General features: G+C 39.2%; 1 protein-coding gene and 1 long non-coding RNA gene across 2 annotated transcripts in view; one reads left to right on the forward strand and one right to left on the reverse strand.

Moving 5' to 3' along the window:
* Positions 1-18,189, reverse strand: part of LOC121943406 (uncharacterized) — a 131,848-nt gene that overhangs the window by 86,591 nt on the left and 27,068 nt on the right. The gene's annotated exons all lie outside the window — the stretch shown is intronic.
* Positions 1-18,189, forward strand: part of pcp4b (Purkinje cell protein 4b) — a 40,934-nt gene that overhangs the window by 12,571 nt on the left and 10,174 nt on the right. The window contains exon 2 of the mRNA XM_088078762.1: positions 15,649-15,700. Within this exon, the coding sequence (XP_087934888.1) occupies positions 15,649-15,700 (52 nt within the window). The remainder of the gene's footprint in view (positions 1-15,648; positions 15,701-18,189) is intronic.

Raw genomic sequence — 18,189 nt, forward strand, 5'->3', positions numbered from 1 at the left:
AAGTGATTAATCAAAATTAACCATTGCAACTCTGTGATAAATTGCAATTTTAAAAAATAGTAATTTGACAGCTCTCACTTTTACACTTTGAATGCACTGTTTTCTAACATAGTAAACAAGCAAGATATCACGTTAATCAGTGAGGTCAGGCTTGCTATTTTTCCCTTTTTCCAGTGTTTTTGCTAAGCTGAGCTAAAAGCTGCCGCGCAACTAACTCAGCGAGAAAGGGAATAAACATATGTCCTTAATGGTCGAACTGTTCCTTTAAATCAGCCGAACGCTTGTCATCCGTTGAGTCCACCCCATTCCTGTACGCTCTTGCATGAAGGGAACTTGCTGTGAAAACAAGTGTTTCTATTTCAACTCATTGGCAGATTGTTTTTATTTGTGATTTAATTGAAAAAATTGATTCTCGCTCTCACCACAGGATTTAATGTGTTGCAGAGAGAAGTACTTTAACCCGCTGCACCGCTTCTGTAAATCAGCTGGCTGAGTGAACCAAAACCCTGGCTGATCACAGGGAACTCCCTCATCTATTTACTGGCCTGCTGGTTAGTTTGTTGCTCCTTTCATCACTGCAACATGCTCTGTGACAGCACGCTTTATAATCCCAAAGTGAGGAAACCAATCCCCAGAGACTGGTGGCACCCACACTAATGAAAGCAATGCTGAAAAATGTAATCTCGCCAATTTCAGGGCTCATTAAGTTGTGTAAGAGACGGGAGTTTGAAGAAATAATTCGAAGAGGACCCCTCCTTTGTCTCTCCTTCCCTTCTTGTTGTCGCTTTTTCTCAGCGGAAATTGCTCTTAATCAAAGTATTTATTTATTTATTCATTTTCGACCACAGCACCAGCTGGATTAAGATGAAAACAAATGATTTTTCTTTTACAGGTTGTTTATAGTTTTGTAATTTTAGACTTTTCTGGGGCATGAAGGCATTAGTACTTCTTGGCTTGGTGTCGACCGCATTATGTGAGCATTGAGTTTTACTGCTGCACTGCAAAAATCCCCCCAAATAAAATGTTAGATTTAAAAAAAAAAAAAAAAAGAGAGAGAAGTTTGTGACTCAGTGTGAGCGGTTTGATCACAGCTTTTCTTGGGACGGCTCCTTGGTTGCATGACAGCTGGCCTGCTTTTTGCTTAGACTCATAATTTTACTAAAACCCCAGAAGAACACAAAAGAAGCAAAAAAAAAGTGAATGTGTGTCTCACATGCTGACAGGCGCGTGCATCATGTGGAGGTGGCTTGACAACAGCAGCATAAAGAGAACAGTGGAGAAACTGTGACTGCTTTGAAAAAAATACAGTTAATATGAAAACAGAAGTGTTTGTATCATCTTCAATGTCAGGGCCTGACAGCTGTTCACCTCAGTGGAGTGTCACCTCAGGAGTCCTGGCTGCCACGGAGGAAATGGGAAGTGTGCAGCTGAGTTTCTGTGCCTTGTGGTTCGCCAGGCAAGACCATGCCAAAGTCCCAGCATCGGCAGTCACAGTCAAACAGCTGATGTTTATGACAAGCAATCAGCTGCTCATCCTCTCCCCCCACTGACTCGCTCTGCTTGTCCCCAAGGCTCCGCTGAGGAGAAAAACCATCTCCACACTCGACTTGTAGATAGTAAAAGATACCAACCCACTGTCATTCTCAGTGTCATTCCCACACTTACACTCAGCATGGGGATTAACACAAGCCCTTGTGCTGAAAAATGGCATTATTTCTGTAAAATCCACAGAAGGTGTATTCCCTGAATAGACTGTGAAAAAGGCATGGGAGCATTTTAGTATATTAACTGTTATCAAATGATTTCATGAGAAAAATCAAATGACATAAATGGTGTTATCATTAAATAGCATGCCATTTTCCCAGTGCCAGAGGCTACAAGCAATCAGTCGATCAATCATGTATTTGTCACATGGAATTGTACAAGGTACAACTCCAGTAAAATATGATCCCATCAGCTCCTTCAACCCTTTGAAACCTGAGTAAACTGGCTTGATTTCTTTCAAAAACATGGGCAGAAAGTGATAAGCAACAAGAGAAGAAATTATCAAAAATTTAGCAAGAAATTAGTAAAACGCACAAGAAAATTACCTAAAAATTTGTAAAATAAATAATAATAATAATAATAATAATAATAATAATAATAGTAATAATAATAATAATAATAATAATAATAATAATAAAGAAAGCAAACAAACAAGGAAATGACCTAGAAAAATTGCTTAAAAGTATAATAATTCTGGAAAATAATTTTAAATATGGAATTATACATTTTTTCCATAATGGGGTGCCCAGTAGCTCAGTTGGTAGATCGGACACCCCAAGTACAGAGGCTACATCCTTACTGTAACAGCCGTGGGTTCGATTTCGGCCTCGGCCCTTTGCTGCCTGTCATCCCCTCTCTCTCCCTTTCATGCTAAAGCTGTTGTATCTCCAAAAAGACGTTTTTCCGTAGCTTTTTCTTTTTTCACTAGACAATTTTAAAATCATTTTCTTAATGTATGACTTAATTGTGATTTGTGGAAGATTTCTTACCAAGTTGCTCTTTTCTTTTTCACATTTTGAAAATTTGCTAAGGGTACAAAGGTTTAAACATTTGTGAAAGGTGTCTGAAAAGACACAAGAAAAGTGATGTCTCCAGGTGTCAAAAGGTTAACTTGTGCATTGTAATTTACTCCTTTATGCATCTTTTTATATTGACACTCTGCTGCTTTATAATTGTCCATGTTTCTGGGTGGTTCTGGTAATCCATGGTTTCTGGTTGTGGAATGATTTCACTGTCGGTACGTCCTAACTACAACAAGATGGCCATATGGTTGCTCCACCCAAACACAGGCAGTGCTGCTCTGCAGCCGCCTCTAAACAGGGCATAGCAGTTATTCACAGCAGGAACGGTACAGCATCTCACATTTCCTGTCACACCACTCCTTGTTCATCGAAAAGCACATGCCTCCTCTCTTCTCTCGCCAGTCTTCTGCTCCTTCTCATCAGCACAAAAGAAGAAACTCCTGGTTGAATAGCGCTGTCCAGAATTTCACCAAGTTTAGATGAAACAAAGGATATTACTGTTCCTGAAAGTCCATTAACTGATATGGTGTTCAGGGTCGTTCAGTTTATTTTCCAACACCTGTACTATGGCTCGTTATGCTCATTAATCATTTGTCGATGTTTACTCATGTTTACATTTGAAAACCTCTACCTGGCTAGAAAGCACAAGTCTGCAGGAAGACAGTTTACAGACTAAAATAGTAAACAAGGTAACGGCACTAACAGCAGATCACAGCAGATCGCAAATGTGCAACATTATTTTTTGCAGACACTGAATATCAAACAAAAGCCAGAGACTGTGTTATATTAAGTCGCTGTGAGCTGTAAATATATAACTTCTTCACCTATTGGTGCAGTCTCTCTCTCCCTCCATGCCACTGCCTGCATGTCCACATCTGCTTGTACCAAAGAGTAGTGAAAAGGTCAAGAGCACTCATGCTGCAGCAAAATGTGGAGCCTAAACCAGAAGCACACTGCACAAAACACTGACAAGCAAAAAAGAAAAGAAAAGAAAAGAAACAGCTCTACATACCACCACCATCAGGAGTCAACTACAAAAAGCACCACCAACAAAATAGACAGAAATGGACAAATTTGACAAATTTAGCGGAGCTAACATAGAGGTGACTGGAAACATCAGCAAATCACAAAGAGAGGTGCATTTCAGTGCAAGGTTTAGGTGCGTATCTAGACTGGGAGTTTAGATGCATTTCAACCTGAATTCATGCCTTCATTTTCCTTTCAATTGGAATTCTTTATGTTCTAATTACTGCGGTCAAACTAATGTGTGCCTTTTCACAGAACAAATGTCCCAGTGAAAGTCAGTAATTATGTTTCATGGTAATTATCGACCTCTGTGCTTCACTGCAACAATAAGAACCCACCCACTTCCTGTTCATTTTTACCCAGACGTGTACTGGCTGCCCAACAAAAGAAAAGAAAATCCCAAAAAATCTGCAGCAGGGAGTTATTGACCCAGCACTGATTTGGCAGTGTTTCAGTATGCCCTGTAGCCTTTATGACAGTATGGTTTATGTAACTGCCAATGGAGCTCATACAGATGAGTGGTCTGTAGCACATAGTCACATGCACATGCGCACACATGAAAGCCCTCGTAGTAAAGAGCAAACACAGACATGCGCACGCACGCACACACACACACACACACACACACATACTCCCACTGCCTTCACTATGAGGATGAGCAGGCTGATTTCTGAAGAGCTGAAGAGGCAGGAGGAGAGTGAGTTTAGAGGACCAAAAGGAAAACGGTGTTTTACTGTGCAGGCATTCAGGTGAGCAGCACCCTCCATACGCTGAACGCCACCTCAGAGGCAGCAGAGTTACATCGCGTCATAAATGATACCAACATAGATCGATAGATAGGTAAAATATTTGTCTCCACAGTAGGTGCATATCCCTCCATATCATTTTGATTTATCAAAAATGGCGATGTGTTGCTATGCACCTGTGCAGCTGAGACATTAGACAACATGATGACTTTGATTGTGAGGATCTCTCAGAGGATCAAGGTATCATACTACACTCTAAATATCAGAAATTCATCTTTACACATTTACATCAAGTGCAAAAACAACATTACAGTCACTGTGAATTTCCCAAGAAACCAACAGAGACTCCAGAAAGTAAAAAAGAAGATAAAAATGGTTAATTAGTGATCTTCAAGGGAAAATCCACTACCTTTTATCTGGACATCCAATTAGTGTTGACGGTACGTGTAGTAGAAAGAAGCAATAAATTCTTCAGTGCTTGCTATATTGACAGGGAAAGCTGAGTTTGCATGCAGTGCAGTCTTTTGATGTGACAGTGACATAGTTGGGGGCAGGAAGGACTTCAGGCTACATCAGTTTAGACTGCCTCCAGTAGCAAGCAGTCTGCCCAAACACAGAACTGTATTGTTCTCCTGGCTTGTATTGCAAACTAGCTACATTTCCAACAGTGAAAATGCCACCCTAAATTCGACGTTTTCTAACAGAACTGTTTATCTGATATCTTAGAAAAATGCAAGCACAACAGTTTGTATGTTATGATACAAATTTTCGCCCCAAGAATAACTTTACATTCTTCACATACAGTAATGTAATTAAAGTACCATTACTAGGGTTAGGTTGAGTTAATAAAAATTACTGTGCATAGGTTTTGGGAAAGAAACATAGTAAGGACGCACCTTAAAATGACTCAATGTTCACTTAAAGTTCACACGGTTCTGAACTTGCCTCTAAAGGGGCAAACCCTGAATTTTTATGACCATTCACCACCCCACGCGTCACATGATTGCAGCCTTTCAAATTACAAGGGATATTTACAAATTTGGATGCATTACTTTTCAAAGGAAAAGCTGTTTCCTCTGCCCTTTGTTTAGCTAACTGACTGTAGCTTCATACAGTATTGATCTTCTCATCTAAGCAAATCATTTCCCCTAAATATTCCTCTATAGTAAAGCTTTTCTTCATAAAAACAGGAATTCTTCATATTGATTGTTTATTGCACAATTACAACGGCTCATACTGTTGAATTAACAGACTAGCATCAGGATAAGAAACTGTTTTACTGCCAAGTAGGTTTGCATGTGCAAAGCATATGCCTTGGTGATTTGGTGCAATAAACAATAAACAATGCTGCACAAAATCAAAAGACAAAATGTTGAAATGAAATAGTAGAAATGAAAAATATATTTAAAAAATTAAAAATGTACAAATATGTAAATATATATATGTGTGTGTGTGTGTGTGTGTGTGTGTGTGTGTGTGTGTGTGTGTGTGTGTTTGTGTGTTTTTAAAGTGAAAGAGCAGCATATGGCTCTATGTCCATGTGGATCTATCAGCTTTATTAGGGCATAACCACAAGATTAAATTTGTCAGTGCAGGCTTGATTTTTTTGGGCTTGAATGCACAGTCATTTTCCGCATTCAAACAGAAATGGGAGCTTAATCAATGTCATTTTCCCTCATATTTACCACATAAAAACTAAAAATGCTTGCCTCCAGCATCCTATTCTGCTGGGCAGATAACTGAGTTTGGCTTGGAGTGAGGAAAATAAAGGCTCGCTCTGAGCAGAATGAAAGTAGGAGGATGTTTTGAAAGGATTCTCTGTGAAAACCTCCACGCCTGCTCTCTCTCCTCTCCGTGCCCCGATGAATGTGCCCAATCGGAGATAAACCATATTTACGTTTCTCTGATTTGCAATGTGCTTACAGTATATGCTCACTGAATCTTCTGTTATTCTGCTTCACTCACCCTATGCTTGTGAGTGTGTGTGTGCCCGTGTTCTTGTCTACATGTTTGTGTGTGTGTTTATTTTTTCTCCTTGAAGTATCCTAATTGAAAGCCTGAAGGCACAAATTCTTATGTAGCCACTATGGAATTTGCCAGCAGTATGCTACAGTAACTCTGCTATTTTTTTTTTTTTTTTTTTGTGTGTGTGTGTGTGTGTGTGTGTGTGTGTGTGTGTGTGTGTGTATTTCACCTAAAGGCACACAAAAACACACACATCAAAACACTGTTTGTTGACCTTGTGTCCCTCCGAGTCTGTTAATGATTAATGAGAGGCACAATATGTATCTCTCCGCTCACTATCTCCCTTGTCAATGTCACATAATTACTGTTTTCCTTTTCTGCTTCACTGGTTTCTCATCTGCTTGTTTCTCCCTCTCACAGTGTGTCCATGTGCAGTTGTGTGTGTCCTGATGTGTCCACAGGTGTGCGGATTTGTTTTGCCAGTGTTACAGTGTGTGTTTTCATATTAGTGTTCATCTGCAGAGTGAGGATAGCCCCCTTTCCCCCTCAGTAATCTCACTCATCGAGCTGCTGTTATTGCAGTTTACGTTTGGCTTGGCCCCAGAGCAGCTCAGCTGTAATGGTTCCTCCTCTCTCTGCTCCCCTTGGCACTGTGTTATAGTTTCCCATCACCTCTTCACTGAGCTGAGCGCTCTCGTCATGAACAAAATGACCTCAAGTCATGTCTTGTATTCAGGCCAAGTTGTGACCTGTGAAACCCCGCAGAGCATGTTCTGAGTGTCACATCGTGATCATCCTGGCTGAGCAGCGCCCACATCCACACTGTTTTTATCTCAGAGGACAGATTCAAAGGTTTCTAATGCTGCTGACATATCAAAACCTCAAATTCGTAACATTCTTTCATTATGGATGGATAAAACATAACAACCACCAGTTCCATCAACACATTTCAACAAATAATTATTCCTAAAACACAATCCTCAAGCTGAACAGAGTAAAAGGAAGTTCAAGGTTAGTATCATGGTTTTAAATTTTAATTATCATTAAAAAGTAAAGTTTTCAGTCTGCTCACCTCACTTCAATCATTATTATTGCAGCAAGTAAAATATCTAGTGGACTGAAAAAGCAAATGGTTTCATCGTTCTAGTGGGCTGCCAAGAGTTTAATTTGTATTTGCAATATTAAGGATATACATAATAAAAAAAGAGATACTTGGCATTCCTGCGTCAATATAATATTGCCACGCAAAATATCGCAATACTGTGCTTTTTCAATTTTTCCCCCCACCCCTTGGACCTTTTCTAAAAGTGTGTTCAAAGGAGAGTGTTGCATGTACATTCAGAGTCAATGCAAAGACACGAATAGATGCAAATTTGTACCAGGCAATGCAAATGATGGAAAATTTGTGAATTTGCAATAATTTACAGTTTTCAACTGTGCAAGAGACTCCCATGACACTGTGTGGCAATTGTTCAGCATTGAGATCTAATTTAGATTCTCAATGAGAAACCATGGAAAAAAAAATATTGTTGCCATCTGTGGGCACCTAGAGCTCTACAGAGACACTACAAACATTGTAAGGGCTCACAGATTAGTGAGCAAAGCCATAGGACTATACAGTATGTTCTGAAAACAGACTTGTGTTACATATTTTCTCGAAAATTGCTCATTTGCAAAATGCTCTGAGGAATTGAAGTTTGCCCGTTATTGTGCAAAGTACAGATTATATCCATGTCTGTCAAAACAAGGATGCTTCACACACAGAAGATCTATACAATCAGCAAAGTTTCAAGGTGGTTCTTGCAGGTTCTTAAATCATGGCCCAAAAGATGTTATATGAGGTGACTATGACCTTGACCTTTGACTTTGGACCACCAGATTCTAATCAGTTCATTCTTGAGTCCAAGTGGACGTTTGTGCCAAATCTGAAGAATCCCCCTCAAGGCCATCTTAAATTGTGTTCACGAAAATTAGATGGATGCAAGGTCACAGGGACCTTGAACACCAAATTTTACTCAGCTCATCATTGAGTCCACTTGGATGTTTCTGCCAAATTTGAAGAATTTCCCTAAAGGTTTTCTTGAGATATCACATCCACAAGAAAGTAATAATGAAGACTCGCTGTCTTGGTTTATGCTGGTTCAAAGTACTGAGCCTCTGTGTTCATTGTGTCATATGACTTGATTTCAGCTACCAGTTGTATTTAATTGCAAACCAAGTTAGCTGTTGGCTGCAATCCCCAGTTAGTTAGCATTAGCATTAGCACAGCTGGTAACAGCGAATATTCGCCAGTTGCAAAATACTCCAGTAACACTATTCCAGGTGTAACTTTACATGTAATTTTGCTTTGCATTTGGTGTGAACCCACCTTAATACTTCCTATACCATTTCATATTGTTATTGTCTTATTAGTTGTTTTTTGCCAAGCATTTTATAAAATTTGTAAAAGAAAATTGCTGTAAAACTAAGACCTATCATTGTTTTTCAATCAAGCATTTTATGTGGACTGATTTTGTGTGAACAAACTGGAGGGAAAGCACTAAGAGGGTTGGCACGGTAACACAACAGAGCACGAAAATGGTTTCATTTAGGTAGCGTGTATCTGGCTGCCTCCTGGGAGATTTTGCTTCAGCTACTTTCACTGCAACCTTTTCACAGCTATTCCCTCGCTCGTTCAAAGGTTTCCTATTTGGTCATGTCAGAGGGGTTTCCATGCTTTAATAGCTGAGGAGTCGAGAAGGCTTCGTGCTATGTGTCCTCTTTTCTGAGCCTCTCTTTCTGCATTATTAATCCAATGCTTTCAATTAATTTCAAACAGCGTGTGCTGTGCTTTGATGCTGGGGGGAGGGACGGGTGGTGAGGGGGTTCCAAGCATCCTTGCAAGCTCAGAGCACAACACATCCATCCCTTTTGGGAAAAAAAAGTCTAATTTTAGGCTGGTCTTTGATGAAATTCTGAATTTTGTCAAAAAAAACAAAAAAACAAAAATAAACAAAAAAAAAAACTTGTAGTGTTAGATATGGGCGTACAACACTACCGTTTATGTTTACCTGTCGAACTAATCACAATACCTGCTCTCTCTTTCTGTTTGTCTGTCAGGAAAAAACCCAGAAGTGAAACGACTTATCGAATTGCTTTGTAGTGTTACACATTACACTCACACGGCTGAGCTCTCTTCCGGCCCCCCTGCAGCTCCAAACAAATATCGGAGCCAGATAAGAGCACAGTTTTGTTCTTCCCTGTTACTAATCCCAGTTCAAAGTGAAGAGCTGAGTCTCTCCATCAGCCTCTTGTAATGGCCATGAAATGAACTGGTGCCGGCGTTGGAGCTACTGTAGCTGCTCCTTCACAACACACTAATGTGGCACCAAAAAACTACTATAGCACCAGCTATGTGAGAGAGAGGAAACCAATCGGTCCACTGCATCAGTGTTCTCCGCAAACAAAACTGCCCTCAAGCCCATCTGGTTGAGTTACTCATGTTTGCTTTTAGAGATATAATGTTGATGTAATATTGCAGCACTGTTGCAACAAGATTAATATTGTATTACTCACAGAGGCCAGCTGCTAAGGCTATATAGGCTTTTGCATCATTTAAACATTCCCAGAGGCCTATAAGAAGATTTAAAGGCATGAAAAACTAGTATGGTCCATATCTTACAAATGTTTTTCATGTTCTGATTATTACAGTTCATGTGAGCTACTGTATCCTTATAATAAATTATATATTCATACCTGAATGACCTTTCCCTCATTTTAGCCTTGTTGGTAAAAACCATGTCTTACTTCTGGTGTTTGGTGTAGATCTCCTTATCTTAAAAAATATATTAACTTAACATTTCTTCCCAGTTTATATATATAGATGTGTAAAGGGGTGGAAGTAACAATATGCTCATGATGTTGTCATTTTTTAAAACCAATCAGTTCCATCATGGCTCAAACATATATCAATCAGTGGTAGGGCTGAAATTAATGATTTTCATTGTCAGCTAACCTGCGGATTATTTTAATTATTTGAAAATTAATTGTTTATAAAATATCCCCCAAAAAAGCAAAAAATGCTCATCACAATTTCCCAGAACCCTAAGTTACATTTTAAATTTGCTTTTTTTGTCCAACCAACAGTCCAAAACCCAAAGACTCTTAATTTACTATCATAAATGACAAAAGAAAAGCAGCAAAGTGTTACATTTCAAAAGGTGCGGCCAGCAAATGTTCGACATTTTGACTTGTGACTGAAACAATTTATCAGTTACCAAAACAAATGTTGATTAATTATCTTTTGATCAACTAATCAATTCATTGATTAATAGCTGCAGCCCCAGCCAGTGATTACACCTGGTGACAATAATCCACTAACAAATAGGGTTGCAACTACAAATTATTTTATTCTGTAACATACCGAAAATGTCAGTGCTAATTTCCTTCTCATCTAACTCTTGGCAAAAAAGTGGCTTAGCACATTCCCCAAAATGTTAAACTATTCCGTTTAGGTTAAAAGGCAATTTAAGGTGTGATAATTTGCTTCTTGGTCATTACAGGGCTATAGGACTTATTTGACTGCAAAGACTGGAAGCCTAACTGCTGCAGTCCTAATTCTCCCTCTCTCTCCCTATTTTCGTTTTTTTCCCTGCAGACAAGAGCAGGCAGTGAGAGAGCTGATTCTGGTCATTTATCTTCCAAATGCCAATGTTTGTATACGTACGTGTTAACTGCAGAGGGAGATATTGATCCTGCTCTCCTCTCTTCATCCTCCATTACTTCTTTACTGCAGAAAAAAAATTCCCATCATCACAGCCCCCCCACCCAGGCTGTGCATGCGAACACACAAGCTGATGACCTGTCTCCAGCTGACAATAAACTGTGTAAGCTGATGATAAAGAGAGTGGCACTGTAATTCCCCCAATAATTTCATATGAGAGATTATTTTTTCCCCCTGCACTAACTTGGCCAGGTTCAAATAAACACACATTTACTGTACGGGGACTCCCAATCATTTAACCTCCTCCACCATCATGTGTGGTCTCAGACAGAAATCATAAACATGACAAAACATGTTATTGACTACATCGATTTTAACTCACTATCTGATCTGGACAGTTTCTGGGTGTTTCCATGGGGGAGCATCTCCTCCACAGTGTCCACTTTTATATGTATGTACATAATGAATGCTTTTGTGAGATTTGTGGCAGTGACAGAGTGTCGGACTTTTTGCACTCCTCTCCACTGAATCCCACCTGCTCTTTGGTTGTGGCTGTGAAGATAAATGGGCCACCAAGGCGGCCGAAACACAGCACATGGGACATCAATTATAACGGAGAGCTAAGGCTGAATTAATTAGAGGGCTGATATGGAGGAGCAGCAAACCAGAGGATCATTTGATGCTATTAGATTTTTAGCTGCATTAGCACTGAACATGAGGTGAATGGTCTGCAACATATATGATACATTTATTTATTTCTAAATGGCAATTTTATCCACTCACTTGTTTTAAGAGAGCAACAGTTTAATTCTCTAAATATCAAAGTAGTTTTTTAAAGAAAACAAGATTTGAACAAAAAAATAATCTCTACCATGTGCAGTTCTGCAATATTTTTTCTGAACAACTACAGTACATGTAGTATTATTGAACACTGCTGCAGTGCTCGTTCAAAACTTCCCTGCTTGGAACAGGCCGATTGCTTCGTCTCTGGTATTGCTTCTTGCAGCTTTCTCGATAACCGCTCATCCACAACAACAACTCCACACTTGACACTTCACTAAATTAGGTCCTGCCATGACACAGTTGCATCCCCTAGCATTACCAGACTATATGCATCATTTGCGTGCAAAAGAGAAAGTATCTAACAGCACATCTTTGAAATTTTAAGATCAACTGCAAAATCACACAAATGAAATGCAAATGTAGCAGTCTTTGAAAAATGTGGAAAAACCTTAAGGCTGCGTTAAATATTTCCATATGAAATAGTTTTTTTACACTGTAAATGTGTGTATATCTTTGATAACTTGTTTTGAGGACATAGATACCAAATACTGGATTGTGCTCCTTGTGGTTTTTGAGATACAGCTATTTCCTTATCATGCTATATTTAGTATTTTGGGCACAGGGGAATACTGTGGGGAACATACAGAGGAAAAAATAGTATTCCCATGTGCCCAGAGAAGACACATTGTATATGAAAAAAACTCACAGCCAAACAGTTTGACCAAGTTTTAAATTTTCTTCAGATTTGTTCTCAGGAAAGCCCAGAGAAAACTTCCACCAAAGGAAAGCCAAGATTGTAGTTGCAGGCACTAAGATGCTTATGATGTAACTTCTCACTACAGCCCATTCCTCAATCCATCCTTACTCCTTTTGTATGCCATACTTCCTCTGGCTCCGTTATCATTTCTGTGATACCCCCCCCTTTCTCTCTTATCCTGATGCAAGTTAAAAGCAGGATTATAATGTGCTTCTAAGAATAGCTTTCCCTAATCTGCTCTTTGAGATGGAGTGTCACTCTTCTCTAACACGATATCTACTTTACCCTTTTCACGCCTCTAATACTGTCAGCACCTGTCTGAACCCCGCAGACCTCAGTGTAGAAGTTCTCTAGAGGATTTTATCTTAACGTGCAATAGAGCCTTTTTCGTGTTAACTTTTAAAAATGTATCTCTCGACAAAAAAAAAAACAAAAAAACAAATACAGATGACCAGTTATTTTCACTGTCAGCACCAGTTTAACATTCATAGCAGCAGACAGCGGACATCTCATTATGAAGTGAAACTCTTTCAGCTCCCTTGCGTTAACTCTATTTTTAAATGTACAGTGACAAACTCACACATCACGTCAGATGAAGTAGGGGAGACCTACATTAACACAGCCACTCTGTGTGTTATTTCTCTGGAGATGGGTGCCTATTTGCAGTTTAATGTGAGGAAAGAGACTGCGTTTGGAATACAGAAGTAATATTGCATTGGCTGTAGGAAAATCAAAGTTGACATTTAGATAAATGTTGCTGCATTAGTATGTAAGAGTATAATGATTATGCTATATTGGCTAAGTGTGGCTTTGTACCGCTATGCAACATGGCATCTGAGAAGTAATTTGTTTAGGAAGAGAGTGCACAACACCTGGTGTGTAGAGGAGATGTTTGGTTTTTTTTGGTTCTGCAGTACGTGGTTTTCTCATTTCCATCCATCAGTCTGTCCATTTCTTACACTTCTGTATCTTGTGATGTGGAGTGAATTTAAATGAGAGTGTGAATGTGATTATAACCATATGGCCAGGAAAAAACAACACTGTATAATCAGTATGAATTCTCACAGTTGGGCAGTTTGAGATGTGTTTTTTCCCTTTCCGTCTTTATATAATTTGTTTTTTTTCTTTTCTCTATTCTTAAATGAAATCCTTCGTACAGAACATCTTATTGCTATTCTGTTGCCGGGGAAACAACTTTGGTCCCTGTTTAATTCCTGTCAGCTACGGCATTAACAATAGCTGCATCTCAAGCCCTCAGGAAATGCACTAGGCTCTGACGCAATTTTTACATAGTGGCCAAAAGTAGAATTACACCATTGGAGTCGGTCACGTGATGCCCACTGGCCCAGAAATTCGACTCCTATCGCTATCTAGATTTAAGCCACCCAGTTTGATAACAATTGGAAAGTCTAAAAGAGCAGCAAGATAAAATTTTTTAGACTGCCATTCAAGGTAGTGGTAAGTGTTAAACCGGGCGAGGCCAGCAGGAGGAAAACTAAACCCAGGAGCTAAAAAACCTTTTTAGCATATGCACCAAACAAGCAACTCCATTGGAATAAATAAGCACCATCTTTGGTCCACTGTCTAGGTATTATTAGGTATTATTAAAGTCTATGGCTGCAACCTTGTGATGTTGCAATTAATCTCAATTGCAGAGATATGTTAAAGTGGCAAACCTGTTCATTTCTGTTGTCATTTTAAGCGATAATTGTAATGTTTAAGTATAAAAAGTTTAACATCCAACCCATTTGATGTTTCTGCTGTGCTTAACATATTGACTGTGCTGCTCATGTCATGTCATGCTGACACAGCTGGCAGTTGTTTAAAATTAAAGTGATATTGATTTTTTTTAGGTAGGCTTTTTTCAGGTAGCTGTAATATTATGCCTGGAGGATGTCTAATAATGATTCTAATTACCTGGAGAGGTTAGAAAGAGACATATGTTTACTTCCCATTCAAAAACCCTAATCAACCTACCCGAAAGTTACTATTAACAATAATGTTTATCTTGTCAAGTTTGAAATAGTTCATATGCAGAATGTAAGAAATACATAAATGTGTAATATATATTTTTAGCAGAATATCCATGCCACTGGGTAGATTGTTTCATAACAGTTTTATTTTAGATGGAGATTTCTCTCCATAAAGTGAACTCTCAGTATATTATTAGGGCTGGCATGATATCAGATTTTCACTGCATGACCATGATGGCAAAGAGAATTCACAATAAAATAAACAATAAAATATCTATAAAAAGTCTGAAAAATAGTCCCAAGTTTTTCGGGTTAGGGTGAGGTGTCTTGCTTTCCTTCAACATGATTTTAAACAGCAGTAGTAGCCAGACATTGTGGCAGTAGCTGGCTAGTTACTTTGTCACAAGGTCACATTATGCTATCAATATTTCCTTTTTTATATATCACAAATGTTGGCAATACATGTGTATTGCAACATACATCCGACACAAGTTCATCTTGATTTTTTTTTTCTTTAGAAAAACACACGAGATAATGCATTTGACAGCATACAAGAACTCTGATTCTGGACATTTTTTCACTTTCCTCACTAAAACTGAGCACAATCACGCATTAATACAGTGGGAACTAGGTAATTTCCTTTGTTTCATGTTAACACTTTCTGACCTCTGTAGTGTCACAGTGCCAAACTGTAGTAATCAGCAGCACCTCCGGCATCATTTTTACTCATGGTCATACCGTATATTGTCTTCAGGCCTTTTTACTGTCAGAGCCCCTCAGCCTGCGTGCTCTCCACTGCCTGGCTCATGTGGTCAGAACAAGGGGAACCCACTGGCTAAAATACTCCAGAGTGGAGGCTTTAGCGAGCGTGCTAGCAGATTAGGTGGCAGCTAAGCCCCCAGTAGATGTCAGAACAATCATGAGGACGAGGTTTAATTAGTAAAGGGCACAGAGCCGCGGCATGTACTCAGCTCATTTGGATATGATGACAAGATTGTGGGGAAATTGTCTATTGTTTTGCTGAAGTCTGGTGTATTTCATGGAAAAAACTGCAGTTTGACAAAAATGCACTGTGAAAAGAAATGTCCATCTGATTAATTTTTTCTTTTTCGTTGTTTTTGCATTGCAGAGACAAGGATCTGGAGCAGCTGCTGGCAACAACAAGACATCTGGAGCACAAGGTAAGAAAAAAGTGTAATAGTAGAAAAAATATTCAAAACTATGCTTATTGTAAGGTACATTATGATATTTATTTGAAAGGCATTTATTTTTATTTTCAAATTTTAAAAGTCCCTAAATGAAACTTTATAAACTTGGATATTTGCAAGATTTTTAAAAATAAAACCAACTAGATTTACAGTACGTCAGGGGAGACAGAAAGAGAGTCAAAGAATGATTGAAGCAAATGATTGAAGGATGAGACGGAGGGTAAGTGGGCCACAGTTTACAGTATATGTGGGCCCGTGTACCTAAGATGAGAGCTTTAAAAGGCATGTCACATGATTGACAGTACTGGGGTCTGAAGGACAGCTGCCATCCACACACACACACACACACACACACACACACACACACACACACACACACACACACACAAACAAACACACACACACACACACACACACAACCTCACCTCGGGCCTTTCCGTCAGATCTAATCATGATCTGACAAGAGTTCAGGGTGCCATGTCATCATGTACATGACATGAAGAAGCTTTCATAACAAGCATTTGTATTCGTTCATTTGTCATTTTTCATCAATTTTTTTCATCGCTGTCATTTATGTGATGCCCTCGAGTCACGACTGCATGAGCTCTAAAATGCACCACTTATTCTGAGCTTGTGCATGATTGTTCATCAGTAATGACTCACTGTTCAAGAAAAATATAGAACAATGCAAGGTAGGAATTTTTAGCATGTGTCATGCCTTGCACAGCAAATCAGCTTTGCTAAAAGTTTTGTGTTTCATAGAGGTTATACACTGTACCACTTTCCATTTTCCCTATCAATCTCTTGACAAAGCGGAGGATTGCTCTCAGCTTCAATGTCCTGACTCAGCTGGGTAACATAATCCAGAAAGCAGGAGACATAACTGAGATGACCATCAGTTTGTGTAAATCCAACCCTCTGATGATTGCCTCCCTGAGCAGAGACAGACTGCCTGCATCAGTTGTGTCCTGGGGGAAATAAAGATCAGCTCCACGCACCAAATGCATAACAAATCATGTTTATTGTTGAGCTATCGGTCATTAAACCTATCATAGCGAAGCAAATAAAGGTTTCAACGAGAAAACTAATATCTTCCTTGCTTTCACCTCATCTAAATCATGGCAGTGATTTGGTGTGTCTTCCTGACTCAGCACCATTTCAGTCTGAAACAGAAGCAAGAAGAATGAGGCATGTGGTCCATCCGTTTTCCTGACTTCAGCCTCATTTGCACTAAGCAGTGAGGTTAAATTCACTTTGTTGCACATTATAAAGGTTATTTTTACATTTAAATTGTCAAACGATGTGGATGGGACCAGCAAGACTGCTCTATTCTATGCTGTTTTTTTTGTCACCCCTTTGTTGAGGAAACAACACACCAATCTGTTACAAAAAGACAGAGCTAGAAACACTGCAGTCCGTTGAATAGATGTTTACAACATCACCTTTGTACAATGACTGTAAAAATTTCGGCCATCATTAAAAGTTTGGGAACGTGTTCAATTTTCTGCATTTTTCGCATCTGTCAAAAACTTGTGTTGTTTGACCAAGAATCAGTGAGAATATTTGGAGCAGGACACATCAGTGACAAGAGAAAGGAGCAGAGCACGAAGGATGTTTTCATAACTCAGATGGCTCACTCCTGACAGGTCAAATAGTAACATTCAGGTGGATGATGATGACCCGGAGGTGGAGGAGGACGGCACACAGACAGAGAAAGTGAAAGTGTGTAGACAGAGAGGACAAAAGCTAAGTGCTTTCATGCAGCTGCGGGGCCAAAACTAAGACGCAGAGAGAGAGTGGAGACAGGCAGGGAGGTACCTCCACGGGAGACAAGAAACATCCCAAAGTCCTAGAAATGTCCTAAAATCCTAAAAATGTCCTAAAATCCGAGAAATGTCCTAAAATCCGAGAAACATGTAAGGGACTGCTGCGACTGTCCCCTGTGCTCCTGTCTTTTTGCAAAAATGGCCCCAAAGCAAAGAAAGTCGATCACTACTGCCATGGATCATCAGGGGATGAATATTAGCAGCACTGCACCTTTAAAAACTTCACAAACTCTCAGTCTGAAGAGGTCAAAAAAGGTACTGTTGACCCTCCTGTTGCCATGTCATTTTTGTGTGATGCACAGAATGCTTGCTACAATGCTACAAAATGTATTAAAGAAGGGAATAAGAACAATATCAAATAATCCTATCATATTTTTCTATTTCTTACAACAATAAATCTCAAGTAAGAAAAAATCCTCTATGTTTATGCAGTTGTGTCTTTAATAGCTCCAGGATCCAGGTTACCTCAAGCAGTTTGCTGAGTTAAAACACCACAGGAGTCTAATATTTCACTGCCTGTAGGATTCAGGTGCACCTTTCCATCACTTAATAAAAAGAGTGAAGGAAAGTACACAACTTGTAGTACACTTACACACACACACACACACACACACACACACACACACACAAAGCACT

This window comes from Plectropomus leopardus, chromosome 6, assembly GCF_026936395.1.
Source record: "Plectropomus leopardus strain MGB_pleo_1.0 chromosome 6, ASM2693639v1, whole genome shotgun sequence".
Lineage (NCBI taxonomy): Eukaryota > Metazoa > Chordata > Actinopteri > Perciformes > Serranidae > Plectropomus > Plectropomus leopardus.